A 22,201-nucleotide genomic window follows, 5' to 3' on the forward strand; every position below is an offset into this window, starting at 1 on the left:
TCTCCTGAGATTCTCACGGGGTCCTGCGCTCCCACACAAAGGCTGATGTGCTACTCCAAATGCCTGTCTCCGGGTGACAGATGGGAACGGCTGCGTTGGAATAGAATCTGGTGGAGACGCATGAATGGATGGATGGATGGATGGATGGATGGGGAGGCTGGGACGCTGCATCCACAGGAGGGAATTTCCTTTGAAAGAGAGGGAAACTTTAAGCTGGGAAACTGTTTTCCTTGAAACGCCACCGGAGCCCTCCTCTCCCCCACACCCCAGCTATGGCCTTCCCGGTTTCTGGGATGCGGGGAACTTCCTCAGGCCTGTGCATCCGCGGTGGGGACACTTTCGGTTCTGCCGGAATTCCCGGAGGCTGCGGGGGGGTGGGTGGGGAACCGTGGGGGGGGGTGTCCCTGGGGCTTCTTCCCAGCACGCGGGGGATCTCTCTTTTCTGCCTTCGCGCTCCGGAAACACTGCTAGCTCCTTGCCCTCTTCAGCTTGGCCTCTGAGTCCCAGGGGCGAGGAGGAAGTGCACTTCCAGGGACCACGCGCCCTCCCCCTCGCCGAAAGCAAGTCCCTACTCTCCCGGGAGATTCGACTCCTAGGAACGTTCGGGGGAAATCCCGGCGCCCAGCTTTGTCAGGAGCTCCGCCTCCCCCAACGATGCTGGCCGCGATTGGTCCCCGAAGACCCCGCCCATTTTCTGGGCGGGCGCGCGTGGGGTGGGGCACGGGCCGAGGGAGTTACTACGCGCGCAGTGCCCGCACCCGTACTCGGCCGCTAGGTACTCACCTCGCCATGGTTCTTCTGCCTCTGCGCTGTCTCCTCTGGGGCTGCGTGTTGACCGCCGTAAGTTGAGTTTCTGCTCCGACCCGACGGGGGATTTGGGGATTTGAGAGTGGAGAATGGGAAGAGAAGCAATATTTCGGGGAAGGCAACTTCCTAGCTGATTTTGGGGGATAGAAGACGGGGTAGAAGGTGCGTAAGGTACCCCGGGTCCCGGCTGCTTCTGTGTCATCCCAGGTTGGGGTCCCAGGTAGCCCCAAGAGGGCGCGTGGTGGTGGTGGGGGGCCACTGCAGGAAACGTGCACCTGCGGCGTGGACGGGGTTGGGATTTTGGGAGACTCAAGACTTTATTTGGTCGGGAGGCTGGAGTCTGGGTTTGCCTCAGAGGCTGGCCACGCGGAGACTGCTGAGGGGTTTCAGAGATGAGAAGGGAGGCCGGGGCAAGGGCAGGGGCGGGTCTGGCAGGTTTCCTGTCCCTTTAACATTGTGGACAGATGGCAGGCAGCCTCTGTGAGCGGTTATCATGTCCTGGCCCCCTGGGGCCGCCTTCTTGCAGAGTATCTTGTGGGAACAAGGGTGGGTGCAGAGGCCCAGGTACTTCTTTGAGAAGGCAAGGGGTTTTTAACACTCCCACCCCACCTCGACCCCCAAATCCTGGGTGATCCAACCTAGGAGGAATACCCAAGGCTGTGTCTCTGCCTCCTGAATTTAAGATGACATAGAGGACCCCTGGGGGAGATGAATAATTCAAGGGACCCAGGGGTGGGGTGAGGAGACCAGCAGGGGTTTCTCCAGGCACCAGAAAGTCTCAGTTATGCCCAACCAAGCACATCTCCGGGATTTTCAGAGGCCCACACTTGACTCACTTTTTGTTCAAATGTATTTTTGTAGTTCCTCATTCTGGAGGCTGGGAATCCCCCCAAGTACCTGCCGCTCTCATTCCAACCTCTCCGGCCTCCCCCTGCTTTCAAGGGCCGTAGTTTCTGGCATGAAGTCTGGGCAGGAAAGACCCATGGAGGCGCAGGGGAGGGGAGTCAGCAGCAAGGGAAGAGAGCAGTTGGGGAAGCTGCTTTTGTCCCAGAACTTTCATTTTCACTCTAAGCAATGGTTCTTAGGGAGAAGGGAGTTGGGGGGGGGGGGCGGGGCAGTGTTGGAGCTAGTGAGAGGAGGAAGAGGGCTCTTGTAGGAGGATTGGAGGGAGAGCCAGGGGATTCAGGAAGAAGGGTGGTCTGGGCTTCTCAAGAGCACACTACCAGGTCTGGCTCCAGGTAGAGACTGGGCTATGACAATAGCAGGGACTGTTTTTGAGACTTTCCTTTCTGTCAGGCTCCGAGCAAAATGCTTTACACGCATTCTTGGTCTGATTTTTTTGACTCCCCCGTTGTACAGATGAGCAAACGGAGGCTCAGAGAGAGGAAAGAACTTGCCAGAGTTCTCACAGCTAGGTGGAACCTGGATGTAAATCTCCGTCTGCCTGATGCCCACGCCCGCCTCCCCAAGCCTAGGTCCTGAGCTGCTTTGTCAGAAGGATTAGAGCTATGGAGTGGGAGCTGGAGATTGACAAACTTTCAGAGAAGAAGCCGTATTTCTCATAGGTTTGAACATGGCATAAAGGACTTTCGTTGCCCTGGGAGTCTAGTGGGAAAGTCCACAGGGTTGTAGGAAGAACATTCACAGGATGTGGTGGTGGAGGCAACAGACCTTCATACTTCCTTCTCCATTTGGAGTAAGATTCACTTCTGTAGGTAATTTTCTCATTGAATGAGAGCCACCAATTAGGCAGAATCCTGGACAGCCAGCCAGTTAGCCAGGGCGTTAGTCATCCAAACAGATATTCATATATATATGATAATTAAAAGTGCCTTTTAATGAGCACCTCCTATGTTCTAGCTGCCGTGCCAGGCCATATACATATATTCATTCTGATTTTCACAACCGAATCTGTGGGGCAGGCATTACTCCCATTTTAGAGATGCGGAAACTGAGGCTAAGAGACAACATAACTAGTAAGTGTTATGACGTCAAGATTGCAGCCTTACACTGTTGGATTCTCAATCCTGTGCTCTTTTCACTGGCTGTTTCCCAAGTGTGGCATGATTTTAGGGAGCACAAGGGTACGGGACTAAACAACATAGATTTGTTTTACAGTTCTGTTAAAATCCTCCTTTTTTTCAAGGAGGAGGTCTTTGGAGCTAGAATATAGTTAAAACCTCTCCAGCATTTGCTAATCCTCCTTTTTTATTATTTATTTATTTTTAAAATTATTTATTTATTTTATTAGAGAGAGAGAGAGAGAGAGAGAGGGAGAGCACGAGCAGGGGAGAGGGGCGGAGGGAGAGGGAGAGACAATCTTGAGCAGGTTACCGCTCAGCACTGGTTCCACTCTCAGTGCTGACCCCATGCGGGGCTCAATCCCACAACCCTGATCTGAGCCGAAATCAAGAGTCCGTCACTCAACTGACTGGGCCACCCAGGTGCCCCGTTAATCCCCCTTTTTGAAACAAAAGCCAAGGTCAGCAAGCAAAGCAACCAGCTGGGTTTTAATAACATTGTTTTGCTTCTGTTGAATTTATTTTTAGGGTTGCCTTTTATTTATGAGAAGTGATACTGGTTCTTCTCTGATGGCAGCGCTATAAGGTTTACATTTAAAATAAACGTATTCAGGGGCACCAGGGTGGCTCAGTTGGTTAACTGTCCAACTTCCACTCAGGTCACCATCTCATGGTTCGTGATTTGGAGCCCTGCATTGGGCTCGCTGCTGTCGACGTAGAGCCTGCTTCGGATCCTCTGTCTCCTTCTCTTCTCTGCCCCTCCCCTGCTCGTGTCCTCTCTCTCTCTCTCTCTCAAAAATAAATAAGCATTAAAAAGAAATAAAATAAGGGGTGCCTGGGTGACTCAGTCAGTTGGGCGTCTGACTCTTGAGTTCAGCTCAGGTCACGATCTCATGGTTTGTGAGTATGAGCCCTGCATCGGGCTCTGCGCTGATGGTGCGGAGCCTGCTTGAGATTCTCTCCCCCCCCCCATCCCCTCCTTCTATCCCTCCCCCGCTTATACTAGCGTGCGCATTCTCTCTCTCAAAATAAATAAATAAAATAAACTTAAAAATAAATAAAAATCACAATGGTTAAAAAATAAAACAAATGTACTTAAATTAATGGTACCTGGATGGAGTAAAAAATAGTGCAGTTGACGGAGAGGGGGAGTATTGACAGCTGAGTTCTTATTCAGATTCTATCACTGTGTGACCCTGGGCAGGTGACCCAACCTCTCTGGTCCTTAGCCTTACCATTTGTAATGCAAAAAAGTTGGATTTTTTTCCTTCCAGCTTCACAGTCCTGGCATTTCATGAGAGAGGGGTTGGATAATCAGAAGATCAGGGTTTGGAGAGGGAAAAGGGGTGGGGAGCAGAAGAATTGAAGGAAGCGGCCAAGTGCTAAATATAGCCTCGGCCAGGCCTAGGACCAGCTGCCTAGCCAGCCTCAGGACGCCAGGGGAGGTACCGGAGCTCTCATGTGCTCCTGGGTGTTTGGGAAGAGGAAAGACTCAGGCGTCAAGCCAAAAGGAAGATCTGTTTAGTGCCGAGAATATTGCGATGTCCCAGTGCAATCGCTTTGTAAAATGCCAGACCGATCCTCTGGGTGCTTTTATAATCACGTCAGTTGGCAATTTAGTTAAAAACAAACACACCAAGTAATATGCAGGCTCCAGTTTTCTGCTTTGGACTTCCACTTCAGTTCTAACCTCTGTGCTGGCTGACTTCCACCTTCCTGCCTTAGAGGCTGCAGTAGAGATTTCAAGAGCCCCTCAAATCGTCCAATTCTGTTTTTAGGTCCACCCAGAACCACGCACTACGTGCAGAGAAAACCAGTACCTGATAAACAGTCGGTGCTGTGATAAGTGCCAGCCAGGTGAGCAGCCGACCCTCCAGCCCCACAGCGGGACCCTTCCTGGCTTCCTGGTGGGTGCAGGCCCCGTGTGTCAACTGTAAACTTGAGTCTCAAATGACCCCTGGGATTTTCCCCATCCCCGCCCTGCAGCCAGAATGTCCTGGGTCCCCTCTCTGCCTACCCGGGAGTGGGGCTCCTATCTCTCCCATGTCCCCCACCAGACTATGAAGTCTAGAAGGGTCCGAGACTGTCATCTTTGAATCCCCTGCCCTAAAACCCAGCCTGATCAGTTTTTGATAAATGTCTTGACTCATTGAGCCGTCTGGAGCTGCTTCATTTCCTGATGTTTTCCAGGAGAGAAACTGGTGAATGACTGCACAGAGGTCACCTCCACGGAATGCCTTCCTTGCAAAAAAGGCGAATTCCTAGACACTTGGAACATAGAGAGACACTGTCACCAGCACAAGTACTGCGACCCCAGTGCGTGGGCTGCTGGGGAAGGGGTGCGCGGGGAGTCAGGCTGATAGTCTAACTTATTCCTGACAATGCAGCCGTTGCTTTTTAATAGCCAGGGTCTGTTCTGATTGGTTGGAGTCTGGGTTGTACCGGTTGTTAAATAATTTGATTCCTATCCCTACTTGGAAGAGGGTCTGATAAAAGCAGGAAGTGTGAGGGGCAGATCCCCCAAGCATGGCTCGTAAGGGGTCCCCATCCTTCCTGCCATCTCTGCTCAGACCAAGGGCTCCAGGTCCAGAGGGAAGGCACCTCAGAAACTGACACCACTTGCACATGTGACGAAGGTCTACACTGTACCAGCGACGCCTGTGAAAGCTGCATCCAGCACACCCTGTGCCCCCCTGGCCTTGGAGTCAAGCAGGTTGGTAAGTGGCCTGCTGGGAATTGGCTCTGTGGGCAGGAGAGAGGAGCTGACACTCACGGTGAGGGATTGGGCAGTGGGCGCTCGGTCTCGGAGGTGGAGGGGCCACCCTGCATTGGTACCTCTGCTTGGTGAGCAGGAAGTGGCACCTTTCTTGTCCTGCCTCCAGCCCTGGGTATCTGCCTTGGTTGGGCAGTGGGAGGAGGCTTCTTAGGGGCTGCAGCAGTCGGGGAAGCTCTGTGCTGGGGGACAGCACTTGACATAGATGGTTCTTCTGGCCCTTCCTGTCCACCTGTTCCCTTGAGAGTCGGGTGGGTGGTCCCCTGTGATGACGAAAGCCACCTCCTCCCTTCCAGCTACAGGGGTTTCTGATACCATCTGCCATCCGTGCCCAGCCGGCTTCTTCTCCAATGTGTCATCTGCTTTGGAAAAGTGTCACCCTTGGACGAGGTACAAGGATTCACCCCCTGTTTCCTGCCCTAAGAGGGGTGTGGGACTACTTCTATTCTACCCGGCCACCTGTCCTTCAGCCCCTGCTCCCCATGCCCACACACTTGTGCACATAGAGAACTTCTAGAGTGTCCACATGGTTGACCCAAAGGCCACTTTTCAGCATTTTTTTTTTTTTTTTCTGCTCTGTCTTGGCGGTAACAGATACTGCTGACCTCTTGATCTTCATGAAACTCCCTTCTTGGGGGCACCAGGACACCTCTCTTGCTTTCCTTCTACTTCTCCTCTGCTCCTTCTAACTGATTTCCTTGGCCTTTGTTCTAGGCTCTACTCCCCAATCACTTTGCCCGCCTCCCCCGGGCATCTCATCCATATCCATGGTTCCCAATCAGCATCTATTGTCTGGATCTGTCTCCTGGGTCCAAGACAGTAACATGCCACCACCAAGGGTCCAACTCCACGCAGTTGACCCACAGGCACCAAATGGACTCACTTGCCCGCCCCTCTCACCCTCTGGGAAGACACTCACTTGTGTTTGGGCACTTGTCCCGTGGTCCCTCCCTCACCTCCAAGCCCACATCAGGTACCAGGTCCTGTCTATCTAGCCTTCCAAATGTTTTGGGATTCCTTTTCTCTCCAGTGGTCATCCCTGTGGTCATCCCTGTGGTCTGGATGGTGCCTTCACCTCCTCACCAGCCTCCCTGCCTCTGGTCTCTCCTCTTCAGCTGTGTCTCTATCCTCTTGCCAAAGTGAGCTTTCTAGTTTATTTCAAATCACAGTGCTCCCTATTTAAAAGGCTTCGTGACTCCCTGTGCCTTTAGGATGAAACGTAGACTCCTTCACCTGCTCCCCTAACTTGCGGCACCATTTCTTGACTTTTCCCCACATGCTACCTGCGATGCCCTCAATGTGCTGTTTCTCCTCTTGCATCAAACTCTCCTGCCCGGAATACCCTTAAACACCGCCCAATTATTTTTTACATTTAATTAAAAAAAAAAATGGGTAAGAGAGGCTCATGAAACACAAGGCACGAGAGAGCCTATGGTGATGAGTTTCTGTTCCTTGGCCACTCAGTTCTCCTCCCTGGAAGCAGCTTTTCCCCCTGTGTGTCCTGCCAGAGAGTCTATGTACAAATAAATAAATGCACACGCATGCAAACACGTATTTTCCACACAAATACTAGCATCTCGTATATACTTTGTTATTTGTTTACTGTCTGCCTTGCTCCAGTAGACTGCAGATTCCTTCAGTGTAGGGACTTGGCCTTTTTTTTTTTTTTTTGTTCCGGTGATGCATTCCTTATGCCTAGAACAGTGTCCATGCATAGTAAGTGCTCAATTAATCTTTACCGATAAATGTTGAATGATAACTGGGGGCACCTTGGTTAATAAGATCAGAGCCCTGTCGGGGCGCCTGGGTGGCTCAGTCGGTTAAGCGTCCGACTTCAGCTCAGGTCACGATCTCGCGGTCTGTGAGTTCGAGCCCCGCGTCGGGCTCTGTGCTGATGGCTCAGAGCCTGGGGCCTGCTTCCGATTCTGTGTCTCCCTCTCTCTCTGCCCCTCCCCTGTTCATGATCTGTCTCTCTCTGTCTCAAAAATAAATAAACGTTAAAAAAAAAAATTTAAAAAAAAAATAAAAAATAAAATAAATAAAAAAAAAGATCAGAGCCCTGAGTTCCAGCCTCACTGCAGCTTAGAAAGTTTGCGACCCTCTGAGCCTCAGTGCCCTCACTTGGAGAATGGGAATGACCTTCATCTCACAAGGCATGAGGAAAAGACATGTAGGGGTGCCTTGTAGACACCTAAGCATTCTTATGTATGTGCTTTCTTTGAAGCTTCTCACCCTTTTCCCACTTTAGATGTTTTTTTTCTTCGTGGTGTCCTTTTCTATCCGTTCCTCCCCACCCCTCCAGCGACCACATCTTCATCATCCCATATTGAGACTCCTGCGCAGGCCTCCCAGCTGTCCACTCTTCCATAATTTCTCCTCCTGCAAGCTCTCCGGCCAAGTGAGTCCTCTCACTGTTGGGGCGTCTGGTTGGGTGCTGATGCGACTTCCCAGCTGAATCCAGTTGAAACCTTCATGGCTGATTACCGGTGATCTGGTTCTAAAGACCCAATTTTCCATAGTTCCCTAATACCGGTTGGCACGCCCCCCTCCCCCACCTAATCCCTCAAATCACATTGTCCTGCTTCAGCTAGAATGTTCTGCTGCTCTAAGTTTACATCCTTCAGGGCCGCTCAGATCGCCCTTCCCTAGGGAAGTCTTTCTGGACGAGCCTTTAACCCAGAGATTCTCAACTGAGCGGTTTTTCTCCCCAGGGGACATCTGGCAATATCTGGAGACGTTTTGGTTGTCACAACTGAGGAGGGGCTGCTACTGGCAACTAGTGGGTGGAGGCCGGGGGTGTTGCTGAGTGTCCTACGGTGCACAGGACGGTCCCACAACAGAGAGTTATGTGGCCCCACACGTCAGTAGTGCTGAGGCTGAGAAGCCCTGCCTTAAACTGAATTCATCACCCCTCTATTCCAGCCACTGTGGGCTTTGTCTCCCCTTCTCTGAACAATTCCCAGTTCACTTTGACCTATGTGACAAACTTTGGCCTATTATTCCTCCTTGAAGATGCGCAATAATGTTTTCTCTGCACTCATGACTTCCCTAAGAACAGAGTCTGTGTCATTCCCATAATAACCAGCACAGGGGCTTGCACACAATACGTGCTCAGTGAACCTGAACTTGTTGGTTTTGATGGTCTCCCTCCGGGGTTGGAAATCTTACGGCTGGGGAAATGTAATGTCTCTTTCTCTCACCGTGTGTCCGTGTGTGCACATGTGCGTGCGCCTGTCTGTGCACAGGTGTGAGACCAAAGGCCTGGTGGAGCTTCAGGCGGGGACCAACAAGACGGATGCCGTCTGCGGTGAGTCTTAGAGAAGGGACTCTGGCAGCAGGCCGGGAAGGTGGCGAGCTGACAGGGGACGCAGGGTCGCACAGAGACACCTGGTGCGGAAAGAGAGGGGTGAAGTGAGAGGAGGCAGTTTGGGATTGAGGTGTCCTAGCTTTGCCACTTACCTGTGGAGCCTGGGCAAGTCCCCTCCCCACTCTGAGCCTCAGTTTCTTCATCTGTGAAATGGGCTGATGACAGCACTTCCCTTCGTTGGTTGGGGGGAGTGCCTGGCATGGGTTCCTGCACTTTGGAGATACTCCACCCTGCATTTCAACACCAGCGTGGGCGTGCCACTGTTTCCTCTCAGAGCCTTGGTTTTGATTTTATAACGAGGAGGTTGGCCTACAGTAGCACAGGCCACAGGCCCTTCTTCAGACCCACTTTCCTCTTGGCAGGGCTGGGACGGGAGTGAGGTGAGTGAGGCAGGCAGGTGGGCAGGCAGAAAATGCAGTAATCAAGATAAATAACGTTAGGTACATTTTTTTTTTAAAAAAACAAAGCTAGGGGCGCCTGGGTGGCGCAGTCGGTTAAGCGTCCGACTTCAGCCAGGTCATGATCTCGCGGTCCGTGAGTTCGAGCCCCGCGTCAGGCTCTGGGCTGATGGCTCAGAGCCTGGAGCCTGTTTCCGATTCTGTGTCTCCCTCTCTCTCTGCCCCTCCCCCGTTCATGCTCTGTCTCTCTCTGTCCCAAAAATAAATAAACGTTGAAAAAAAAAATAAAAAAACAAAGCTAATGTAAAAAAAAAGTCTAGAAAGAATACAATATCAAAATTTACATAAAAACATGACCCAACCCTGCCTCACTTGCCTCAGCCTAATCCCAGCCCTGGTTCTAATAAAACTTTATTAAATGTTTATTTATTTTTGAGACAGAGACAGAGCATGAGTGGGGGAGGGGCAGAGAGAGAGGGAGACACAGAATCCAAAGCAGGCTCCAGGCTCCGAGCTGTCAGCGCAGAGCCCGACGCGGGGCTCGAACTCATGGACCGTGAGATCATGACCTGAGCCGAAGTCAGATGCTCAACCGACTGAGCCACCCAGGCACCCCCAACAGAACTTTATTTAAAAAACAGACATCTGTTGACGCCTGGCTGGCTCAGCTGGTAAAGCATGTGACTCTTGATCTCAGGGTCATGAGCTCAAGCCCCATGTCGGGCATGGAGCCTGCTCAGTTAAAAAAATAAAATAAATAAAAATAAAAATAAAATAAAAAATAAAAATAAAATAAAAAGCAGGCAGCCAGCCTGTGGGCCACAGCTTGTTGATATGATTTTTCCAAACATGACATTAAAACATTACTCTTCTTGATTACTGAGGTTTTTTGGTGTTCCCTTAAATTTTGTTGCAAGGTGAATGTCTCACTTGCCTTCCCCTAGTTCCTGCCATGCATCTTGGTCTTTTTTTTTTGTCATTTTCCCATTTAGGATAGAGACTCAGGTACAGGAAACCCTTTACATTCCCCTCCATCCTTCTATAACAAAGGCAGCAATGCAGACATCAATGTCGATGGACCTCAGCATTGGGCAGGGAGTAGGGAGGGAAGGGGCGTGTGGGGAGCCGGGAGAGACAGCTGTATCGCTACTCAGTGCTGGTCACACTGAACACATCTGGCCACATTTTGTCAGGGCCACCTGTTTGAATCCTGTGATACAGCTGAGCTCAGACACTGGAGGATTTGAGAGTCCGGCAAGGGACAGAGCAGCTTGAGGCACGGGGGTAGGGGGCCGCTGCGGGTGGGAGGCCGTCACCGAAGTCTTGATTTCTCCAGGTTTCCAGGATCGGATAAGAGCCCTGGTGGTGATCCCCATCACGATGGTGGTCCTGCTTGCTGTCGTGTTGGTGTCTGCGTATATCAGTGAGTCCCCAGGTGGGGAGGTGATGAGGGAAGGGGGAGAGATTGGCTTTGCCAACTCCCCATCCCATTTGGTTTTTTCCTTCTCTCTCTCTCTCTAGGAAAGGTGACCAAGAAGCCAGAGAATAAGGTAGGTCAACCCTGGGCACCGGCTGAGGGTTTTGGCAAACTGGAAAGAAAGCCTGATTCATTGTTGTCTCTATGGCAGTAACACTGATTCAGGGTCTGCCCCTGTGGCCAGTGGGGAGGCGGCAGGACTGGCTCCTCTCCCCCCCCCCCACCCCTCCCCCCCACGATGCCCCCGCCCCCAGTGCTGGCCGGAGGGCTCTTCCGGTTCACTCCCCTGTACCACCAAATTCCGGCACCTCGGGAGCTCACCTCCCCACAGAACAGCCCTGGCACCGCTGGTAAAATCTGACATTTGCTGTTCCTTCCCGGCATTTGATACGTGGGGAACCACGTCTCTGTGGCCTTGGTCAGCGGTCAGGAGGTGGGGCCCCCTCTCCAGCCCCCCTGCTCCTTGGATCCAAAGCCTCCCGCTCTGGAAGCCTCTTGACACTCTCTGTGTGGCCAGCAGGGGGCAGGAGGCACCCACTGACTCAGCACCAACCCTCCTTTTGGGAAAGGGGAAGGGGCTTCCGTGTGTGTGTGTGTGTGTGTGTGTGTGTGTGTGTGTGCGCGCGCGCGCGCGCGTGTTGGGGGGGGTCCCCTTCTGCAGGATTGCCGGGGGTAACCTCCCGCCTTGGCTCCCCAGGTCCTCCAGCCTAAGGCTGTGTCGCAGGACCCTGTGGAGGACTTGGAGGTCCTTCCTGTCACCCTCCACCCCATTGCTCCGGTGCAGGAGACCTTACACGGGTGCCAGCCGGTCACCCAGGAGGACGGCAAAGAGAGCCGCATCTCAGTGCAGGAGAGAGTATGAGGCGGTGTGTGCCCAGGAGTGTGGCGGCATGGGAAACGGGCACGTGGCCGGAGAGCCTGGAGCTGCTGGTGCTGCAGAGGGAGGGTGCGGGGCGCCCCCCGGTCTGCACCCCTGTGGTGCAGAAACAGAACCTTCCACCCCACCCTGGAGCCCACTGATCCCCCGACTTGCTTGTAAAGGCGGAGGCAAAACTTTTGGGGGGCCGTGTAGGAATATCCACCAAAATCCTCCCGCCCAGAGTTCAGTGGCCAGAGATGTATCATGGTGGTGTCGACGAGCCCAGGAAGACGTATGCGTGAATATCCGTCGCGGTGTTGTTTGTGACAGTGGACAACTGGAAGCCACTTAATTGTCCAGCAGCAGGGGACTGGCTAAATAAAAGTGTAATATATTTTATACAACAAGATCTCAAGAACACTGTTGTGGAACAACAACAACAAAAAAAGCAGGCTGCAGAATGATGGGTATGAAAACATTTCTTTAAAAACACACACACCCCAACAGCATGATATGTCGTCTGGGGTTATGTGTATGCACAGAACATACCCGTGTATGTGTAGGTATAGCCAGTGTTCAGAAGGATACACAGAAAACGCACGGTTCCAGGAGTTGTAATGTCTGGGTTGGGGAAGAAGGGTTGGCGAAGGGTTAAAGGAAGAATTGGCTCCCCCCGCCCCAAACGGAGAGTGAGTTCATACAGTGCTTATGTAATTAAAAAGTCATCAAACATGTATAAAGGAAAACGGGGGTGGAAATGCTCGATGACATGAGCTGTTTAACTTACTGTCAGGCTCACAGAATTAGGGCACTTTCTGAGGATAATAACAATGTCCCCAGGCTGCTGTCCTTCCAGGGCGGTTTCCATGTGTGCTCGCATTTGGCGTTGTGTTTTGCAAAGCGCTGTCTTCATTTTACTTATGTTCGTCAAAAAACGGCCTTGAGGGCAGCCAGGGTTCCACATCCCTCCCTCTTGAACAGAGGTGAAAATGGAAGCCCAGAGAGGTGAAGCCACTTGCCTGTGGCCACACAGCAATTCTTAGAGACGCCACTCAGAGCTCCCCACTCTCCGTCCTGTGCTGCTGCTTCCAGATCTTCCTGCTCTCTGGAACCTACATCTGTGGCTCCTTCCTGGGGAGCTCCTGGGCCTCCCACTTCCTTCTGACCTCCCGACTGCTACAGGAGCTGCAGCTTCTTGGTCAGATGGTGCCCCCTTCCCCCCCCCCCCCCAGCAGTATCTGAGGATAAAAATAAACCATCCTGTTCTCTTTTCCTGCTGTGCCAACTGAGGGGGAGCCTAGCCAGGAGGAGCAGCAGATGGGGTGGGAGCAGAGGGGAAGGGAGGGGAGGGGAGGAAGGTTATAGGACGAGGAGAGGGAAGAGCCATGCAAAGCCCCTGCGCAGAGATTCACAGTGAAGATGAGACCGGGCTGGTTTCACCCAGGGATCTCAACCTTTTCCCCAGTACAAAGCTGCTTTTGGATTTCCCGTGTGTCCTGCTGGCTGGAGGGTGGGGGTGGAGAGGGCTTATCCTGGATGGAGACTGAGGGCAGCTGCAAGCGGAGAGAGGGGCACCTGGCTTGGCAGGCTTCCCAGAAGGGCTTTGAGAACAATTTGGATGCACCAGGTGGAGACGGTTGGTTTAGAAAGCAGAACAAAGTGGTGGCGTCATGGGGTGGGGGGGGGGGGGAGGGGAGCTTTGGGACCTCACCCTTATTCTCTACCTAGAGTCCGAAGACTAGTGTCACTCACTTCTGCGCGTGGCAGTATGGTGGCAAGAGGCAAGAGACCCTCCTCTGTCACCTGCTGTCTGTGTGACCTTGGGTATGTCATTTTCATCTCGGACCAGCTCAGTTTCCTTATCTGGCAAATGGGGATAATACCCATAGTAGATGGTATTGAGTCTTCTTTGTTTTCTCCTGGGTCAGAGGTTTTCAATCTTGAACATGTGTCAGACCACCTGATCAAAACCTGACTTGCTAAAAGATTGCTGGGCCCCCATGGCCAGTGTTGGGGTAAGTCTGGATGGAGCTCAGGAATGTGCATTTCTAGCAAGATCCCTAGGTGACGCCAATGCTGCTGGTCCAGGGACCACACTTTGAGAAGTACCGCCCCTCCCTCGGCATTCCTACATTGCTATGTCCAGATGAGCCATGAGTTTCCTATTACAAGCACTGGAGATCGATTGCCTTGGGGCTCCCCCCGGTATTGGGTGCAGGTGTGCGGTGGTCAGATCTACCCAGGGGAGTTGATGACCCAGAATACTCTCCACTGAATAGGAATGAAAGGTGGAGAGTAGATGCCCCAGCCTCCTCGCCCTTAGGAGGGACAAATCTGAAGGCCTCGAGCCCCCGTGCCCCTCTGCCATTGGCTTCCTCCCCTCTCCCCCCTCCCCGTCTCACTTCCCCACTCCGCCACTGGTGCTTCTTGAGTTCGACCCTCGAATAAACTACCTGCATTCCTTCCTTGCCACAGAGTCTGTTTCTGGGAGAGGTTCCCCCTAAGAACCAGCAGAACGCATACGTGGGAAGGCACAATTTTGTGTATCTTAGAGTCCCTGATAAAGGGAAGGGGTTCTTGGCAACTGTAGCGAGTTCTGGGTTCTCAATGGAGCTCAGCCAGAAACTTTCTGTGTGACCTTGGGAAAGTTACGCTCTGGTTCTGGAAATTTTCCCTCCCGATGTGTGATGAAGGGCTGGTGCCCTAGGAGTTCTAAGGGCCCCGCCAAATCTAAAAATACGTGAAGAAGGTCAACCCGCTGTAGGAGCGGCTCTGGCCTGCGCTTGGAGGAGGGTGGGTGTGAGGCATGTATCAGCCAGAAGGTGGCGCCAACGTAACGTGCGAAGACCCCGGCGGCCGCTTCTCGCGGACTTTCAAGCTGCATCCCACCCTCCCTTTGGAGAAGAGGCCTTTCCTCTCTGGGGCCCCAAAGGCCTGAGCCTCCTGCAACCTTTATTCTGAAACTTCATCCGTTCCCCAGCGGAGGCCTCCCTCTCCACTGCTTCCCTGATTTGACAAGCATCGACTGCATTCTCTCTGTGGCCTCATCCCTAGCTAGGGTTGTGCACAGTGACCCTAAGAGTGTGCAAGGATCGAGTGCTCACTACGTACTAAGGCACAATGCTAAGAACTTTCTATGCATTGTCTTAGTGTGTAGGGCGACCCTACGTAACGCGCAGTCTCATAACCCATTTTACAGATGAGGCTCAGAGGCTAAATGATATGCTAAGGTCTGGAGGGTTAGAGCTGGGATTTGGACCTAATGAGGCTGACCCAAAGCCTCTGGTTTTTGCTCCTGCACAGGAGCTACAGAGTGAGGCAGGCCAGGTCGGGATCAGGACGGCAGAGACTATGGCCAAGTGGGGAGGCTCTATCTATCTGGGGGGGGGGGGGGGGCAGCATCGATCAGTCCTCTCCAACGCTGCCCTGCAGGAACGGGAGTTCCTGAGAATCCAGATTATCGCCGAGAATCCAGATTTCCGTGTGGATTCTCCCAATGCTGAAATCCTACCAATTCCAAGAACTGGAAAAGTCAGTGAGAACCCAAGAAAGCATGTCACAGAGGATTGGAATTTAAGAGAGACTGGGAATGACATTGTGTCCAATCCCTTTGTTTCATATATGTGGAAACTGAGGCCCTGGGAAGGCCCAGAACCGAGTTAGGCCAAGTGTCATATGCAGCTTGTCTCTTCCTCTGCATCCCAGCTGGGGGGCTGGAGAGGCTCCTGGGGGCTCAGGCTCCACCGGGTGAATAAAGGATGGAAGCTCTGGGACCGAGGCAATTGCCTTGGGACTGGGGCTGAGCTGGGTGTATGTGTCCTTTTAATTCTGTGATACACCCCCGTCCTGTCCCCTGCCAGCACCCCCCTCCCCGCCCCCCCCCTCCTCCCTAGCAGGCACGCACATACCCTCCCCTTCAGCCTTCAGGTCCTGTGGTGGATTCCTTGGGCAGCAGAAGTTATTAAAGACTCTGCCCCGAAGGATTTCTCTCCCCCAGAGTGATTCTGACACAGAAAATTACAAACCCACCTGCAGGGGTGGGGAGATACAGTTTTAATTTGTAAAAAAAAAACAAAGCAAGAAAGAAAAAAACAAAACCCACGTGCTGTGGTCCTGGAGTCTGGGGGCTGGGGTTGGGGACAACTTGGGGAGGCTCCTCGAGCCTACAGCCTACAGCACCTGCCTATAGCAGGTGTAGCACCGTTAAGGGAGAAGGGCTCTGGGAGGGGCTCAGCAGGGTCACTGGGCAGATTCTGCCCAGACAGATGGGGCCAGTAGGAGGGGAACCGCTCGTCCATTCCTACCCCCCTTTCTATCCCTGGGGCTCTCTGCCTCTCTCCCTGCAGACTGGCACATCCCGCTGGGCTTAGGCGCCCAGCTAGCTCCCAGCCTCTGCCTCCCTCCGGGGCTCTGCCCACCCCACCTGCAGTCCCTGCGCGTCCCTCTACCCCCCTCCCCGCGGTCTGCCTGCTCCCTACCCACCCACCTCCTTCCTTGCCCCGGCAATTCCATCTCCCCCTGTTCTCTTTCGAACGAGTGTTATTGTGGCTAATTATGAAAATCATACCTGTGCAATGCACCGCCCCCATCTAAGCAATAAACATGAAAATAAGACTGCCTGTAAGCCTTCCCACCACCCCCACCAACCACAAGTTACAGGTCCTTCCAGACTTGTTTTCTGTGCCAAAACGATTTTTTTAACCTGGGCTATTATTACATACGCTATGTTGTATGCAGCCATCTTTGCCTAGAGGGATACAGTGGGCGTCTCTCCATGCCGATAAATAATAGATCGGCAACATGCTTTTTAAGTGCTGCATAGGATTCCGTGTAGGGCTGAGCCCGATTCACCTAAGGATGCCATATAGAGGGACTTTTACGTGGCTTCTCTCTTTCCTTTTCCTCTGGAGTCCCTACCTGCTTCCCCACTTTGCCTCTCCTCATTCTGCCCCTACCTCCCCTCCCATCTTCACCTCCAGGGTCCCACCCTCCTTTCTCCTCTCCTGCCCCCCATTCCCTCCAAGCCCTCACCCGGTGGAGGGGTGGAGGGGTGGAGGGGTGGAGGGGATCGTCGGGGTTTAATGCCCGCTCCCCCGTGTCAGACAGGCGCTGGCTCATTAGTGCGCCTGTCCCCCCAAGTGAGGCAGGCAGGAGCCACAGTGGCAGTGGAGAAGCCTAATTGAATGTAACTAATTATTCACTCCCTTAAATGGGCCTGGGAGGGACAGAATTACTCACTCTGAACTGGGGAGACAGGGAACTGGCCGGCCGGCAAACAAATCCCGAGGCCTGTGGAGCCAGCTCTCTGCGGAATACTAATTAGGCAGGAGCGACAGTATACAATCAGGGACAGAGCGCCTCTCCTGTCCCCCCCCCCCCCCCCGGGAAGCTGAGGGCAAACCTTGTGTGAATATAACCACAGGCCTGGTCACCCTGGACCCCAGGGAAGGATTAATATGAGGAGGCGGGCTGGGAATGAAATGTTGGGGCTGGAGGCAGGCAGGGGGGCTAATTCGTAATAAGGAGGGAGGCAGGCAGGGAGCTAATTCGTTATAAGGAGAGAGGCAGGAGGGCACAGCAGGTGGGGCCTGCGGGGGACATGCTGGGCTGGGGGTGGGTGGGTAGGGTGGCAAGACATCTCAGACCCCGCCCAGAGCTGAGGGGACTGGCTGGGTCTCAGGAAGGTCCCCTCTCCTCCCCAGCGCCACCAGGGCCAGACCCTGTGCTGGAGCCTGAAACCCACCATTGTCTCCGCAGCAGGTGGGTCAGCAGCCTCCTCCTCTCCAGTGAGGAAAACAGGTTCAGAGGGGGGAGGGGTTCGTCCTGGCTCAGAGCCAGCGTGGGGACAGAGCCGGGGCTCAGTCCCCACCCAGCTACGAAGCCCCAGGTCCTGACCCCTAGAATGACCCAGGCCTCATCCCTGACCAATTACATAAAGTGTCCGTGGGCTGGGGGTGTGATGCTGGTAGTTTAGGGATCGGTATTTTTTTCAGAGCTTCCTGGTGATTCTAACATTTGACCGGGAACTGAAGACCACTGGCTCTGACCTTAGTTCACTACCGGAGTCTCTGCTCGGCAGTTTTGAATTTTTGTGAATTTGTGCCCTTTGTGGCTTCCCTTCCTTTATTCACGTCTGTCCTCTCATCCTGTTGGTCCCATGTGACCCCCAAGCCCTAGCCATACCTGTCACCAGTTTCCTGACCCCCAGGAGCAGGAAGGATGGGGGCAGGAAGGACTGTGTGGTTTGGGCTGATAAAGGTGGCTTGGGTTGGAGAGGAAGGAGAAGGAACAGGACTGGATGTGGCCCCAGGGGAATCTGAGCTGCACCATTCCGGGCTGTTCCTTGAGATCAGAAAGGAGAGATCAGTTAGGGACTGTGCAGCAATGGAAAGAGGGGCGAATCAGGCTATGGAGAGGTGCAGAAAGAGGCGAGCGTGCGTGCACATGTGCGTGTGCGTGTGTGCGCACGCGGGCAGCGGAATCATGATTCTGCCTGCCATTTATATGCCAGGCACCCCTCACATATCATGTCATTTGATCCTGACGACAACCCTTTGAGGGAATATTACTTATCCTTACAGAGGATCAAGGTGAGGCTCAGAAAGGTTGAGTTAGCGGTCCAAGGGAACACAGGACACCCAGTATCCAGTTTCTGGCTCTCGTGGATTCCAAATCCCATGCTCCTCTCTTCCACGATGCTGCGCTTTTTTTTGCTGTTGCGTTTGTAGTCTCTTTCTAGCAGGTGTCAGTGTGGGCGTGCTTGTTAGGTGTGTGTGCGTGTGTGTGTGTGTGTGTGTGTGTGTTCTCCCTTCTGAAAGGGGCTAGCTGTCAATAAGCTTCCCACTCCGTCCTAGCACAGTGCCTCCTGCCGACCAGTGAGAGGAGGGAGGAGGGGGCAGCCGCTCCTGCTTCTGGATCCGCTTCCCTCCGTCAGCTCCAGTGCTCAGTGGGAGAAGGCCTCCCGTGGTGGCGGGGGCTGGTGAGGGGTGGAGAAAGGCCGGTCATCTTGCCAGCCAAGTGACAAAGAGCCTTGTTTGTCACGAAGGTGGAGAGAGAGCCCTACTGGTTCTAAGACGGGGGCATTCCCCCTTTCCCGTGCTTTCCTGCCACCCCTCACCCCTAGGCGGCAGGGAGAGAGATGGACGGTGGTCACACTTAACCCCTCTCCATCCGCCCTCCCCAAGTGCGGGACACTTCATGGGAGCTTCACAGAGGGGCAGCAAATTTATGAGCCCAACACAGATTCCCCAATCACCTCGCCGGGCAATTCATCTTTCTGGAGCCAGGGACGAAATGAAATTATCGTGAAATAAATCTGTATAGATGATGGAGGTACTGATGGGGGCGGGGGCGGCAAAGAGTGTGAGTGGCAGAGGAAGCTGGGGCGCTGGTGGGGGGCCATTGGCAGCCACTCCCCCTTGGCTGAGACCCAGAGAGAGGACTCTGCTGACTTTCCTCCCTTTGAAATCTTTGACTGGGGGAGGGGGCTGTGTTCCATTTATGCCTCCAACGCTTCCTTCAACCCCGCCCCCCTCTGCATGATAGGCTATGGGGCTGGATGCGGGGCCCTCAGATTTGTGATTGGGTCCCAAGTCACCCACACTTCCAGACTCCCAGAGTCAGAGAAAGGGGCAGGACCAACTGAACTGGAGAGCTAGACCAGGGGAGGAGAGGGGAAGGATTGGGTCCAGGGTGAGGGGGTGGGAGTAACAGAGTTAGGGTAGGACAGTGGTCCTGGGTAACGTTCTACACCTTTCGTTACACACCTGATGATCAATCAAAGGGTCTTGGGAGGGGCCGGGTCCTTGGAGGCTCCCTGCTGAGCCGAGTGTTGACTCTTTCATATCTGGGAAGGAGGAGAGAGCCAGGGAAGGGACCAGCGCGTGGGGCCACTTGGAGAGCTTGAGGGAGCACCTCTTGGCCAACATGTTGGAAGTAGCTCAGTACTTTAACACCCTCTACAGCAGGACTGGTGTGTTTCACCTGAAAGTCAGTCTTAGCACAGGGCAGGGGTTGGGGCAGCGGGTCCCAAGAGCTCTGGTGCCCCAATTTCCCTCCCTTTTGGCCAGCAGTATCTGGTTCCCCGCCCCATCCCCCCCACCCCCAACACCTCGCATGACCTCTGGGCTTCAGGCCCAGTGAATCAGGGGATGGGCCCAGTGCTGAAGGGCACACAGGGACTTGCCAAGCCCAGAGTGCCTTCCTGCCTCCTGCTCCCGGCTCTCAGGGGACCCCCATCCACCCTGAGCACTGGGCTGGAAGTGGACGCAGCCAGCCGGCTGGGATGCGATCATCCGCTTCCTGAGCAAGGCCAGTCCTAGCCAGAGGGAAACAATGAGGGCTGAGGCCCTGCTGGGGTCACCTGGCAGGACAGCCCTCCCCCCAGCTTGTCCCGGTCTTACCTCCTTCGCCTCCTCTTCCCAGGAAGGGGCACGATGACTTTGGGGGATGAGAAAGGCCAGACAGCCAGACCATCAGCACCTACTGATGTTGCAAGCTTGGTGGGGGGCCGGTTGTGAGTGCCGCCCCGAGGTACACGGGAGCGAGGTGGGGGAGGGGGGGGACAGCCCGAAACAGACTCGCTCTGGAAATGAGATTTGCCTTGTTATCTGTGCTGGCTCAGGCCGAGGGCCTTGGGCATTAACTAACCCATCCACAGAGTTAAGAGGTGGGAGGGGCGGGGGGAGCTGAAATCGGCTGGAACGGACAGAGTGCCTGCTGGAGTGCGTGCGCGCATGCACCTGGGTGGTATGTATTTGTGTGTTTTTGCCTCCAAAACCGTGTGTATCTTCCTCATTAGGGTGGATGTCTTTTAAAAGGATGCGTGCAAGTGTGTGTTGATATTTCTCTTTAGCGTGTGTGTGCGCACGTACGTGCACAACTACACGCTCCTGGTGGCTTTGTTTGTACACGCCCCAGTCACGCTCCAGCCCCTTCAGAAGCCTGCAGGCCCAGACACAGACTAAGGGACAGAGCCTGGTGGGCTGGGCATGCAGGGGGCCGTGTGGGGTGAGCCAGGCCCTCGAGGTGGCATGGGCCTGGCAGGGGACAGAGGGGCCATCAGAGGAGAGGCCGCTAGAGTGCTGGCTGATTGAGGAAGGGGAATTAGAGAGGAGGCTTGCAGGCCCTGCAGGGGGTGGGGGCTCCTGGCGACCTGGTTAGAGAGCAGGTGCAGCCAGGCTCACCTGAGTCATGCTAGGTAGCCTGGGCAGAGGGGGAACCCCGGGGATGGGAAGGGGCCGAACTTAAGCAGGGCCTGAGGCTGAGGACCTTGAGGACAGGGGATAGGGGTCTCAGGGGAGGAGGGGACAGACAGTCTGTGCAGAGCAGACATCACCATCACCCCACGAGCTGCCACCTGCCCAGAGCTCGCAGTGGGCCAGGCCACAGGCTGAGCACCTGTCACATAATGCTCACAACATGGAGGTGTGTTCCATCATTAGCCAGGTTCCCAAATGAAGAAACGGGTGCCCAGAGAGGTGAGGGGACTTGCTTAAGGCAGCACAGCTACTAATCCAGGTCAACTTGACATTAGGGCCCTCCTCTTTTGTTTTGTTTTGTTTTTTGAGAGAGAGAGAGAGAGGAGGAGAGAGAGAGAGAGAGAGAGCAAGAGAGTGAGCAGGGCTAACTGAAGCAGGGCTTGAATTCATGAATTGTGAGATCATGACCTGAGCCGAAGTCAGATGCTTAACCGACTGAGCTGCCCAGGTGCCCCCAGGACCCTCTTTTTAACCTTTATGCCACCGTACCACCCCCAAGCCTTTTGCTGGATCACCTGCAGAAGAAGTTACAGGGGACAGATTGCAGGGATAGAAAAAGGGAGATTTAGGAATCAATCTGATCGGCAAAGCAGACTGACTGAGAGGTGGTGAACTGCCCATCACTGGAGGTATGCAAGGGGTGACTCACTGACAACGGGCTTCTTGCAGGATGGGAAACTGGCTTCCATTTTCTCTATCACTATAATATGGACTTGAGTCAGAGCTCCTGGGTTTGAATCCCGGCCCCACTGTTCATTTACTGTGTGACGTTGGGCAACCTGCTAGTCCCCTCTGTGCTTCAGTTTTCTCATGTGTAAAATGGAGAAGTGTGAGGATTGAATGGGTAGTGCATGTGAAGTGCTCAGGACAGTGCCTGGCACATAGTAAGGACTCAATAAACTCTAGCATTGTAGCGTCTGGGGCAGAGTGCGAGTGGATGGGTAGGTGTGGAGGGTCAGAGACTGCTGGTGGGAGGCATGGGACTTGAGGTGAGCAGAAAGCAAGGTGGAAATGCAGGTGTCAGCTCTGGGGCTTGAAGGGTTGAGTGGGGGTGCAGGTGACCCTCCGATGTCTAGGCTCAGTCTCCTCTGCTTCAGTCCAGACCTCCTATGTCCCTCCTGGCCACTGCTCCTCCTTCCTCCCTTCTCTTCCTGCCTAGTCTCTCCTCCTCCCTCATTACTCTGACCCCATCACTGCCCTCATCCACAGCCCTCCATGGCTCCCCTTTGCCCATAGAAG

The 22,201-nt window shown here is 53.9% G+C and overlaps 1 protein-coding gene across 1 annotated transcript; it reads left to right on the forward strand.

Annotated features, from left to right (window-relative positions):
* The first annotated feature begins 711 nt into the window (after positions 1–711).
* On the forward strand, positions 712–12,109 carry CD40 (CD40 molecule). The gene is made up of 9 exons (XM_086702363.1): positions 712–840; positions 4,607–4,685; positions 5,019–5,144; positions 5,399–5,545; positions 5,898–5,991; positions 8,847–8,908; positions 10,703–10,789; positions 10,888–10,916; positions 11,541–12,109. The coding sequence occupies exons 1-9, from the start codon at positions 790–792 to the stop codon at positions 11,703–11,705; spliced, it is 840 nt and encodes a 279-aa protein (XP_086558489.1). The 5' UTR covers positions 712–789; the 3' UTR covers positions 11,706–12,109.
* The last annotated feature ends 10,092 nt before the right edge of the window (positions 12,110–22,201 follow it).

This window comes from Puma concolor, chromosome A3 (genome assembly GCF_028749965.1).
Source record: "Puma concolor isolate L17-30 chromosome A3, mPumCon1.1.hap2, whole genome shotgun sequence".
Taxonomy (NCBI): domain Eukaryota; kingdom Metazoa; phylum Chordata; class Mammalia; order Carnivora; family Felidae; genus Puma; species Puma concolor.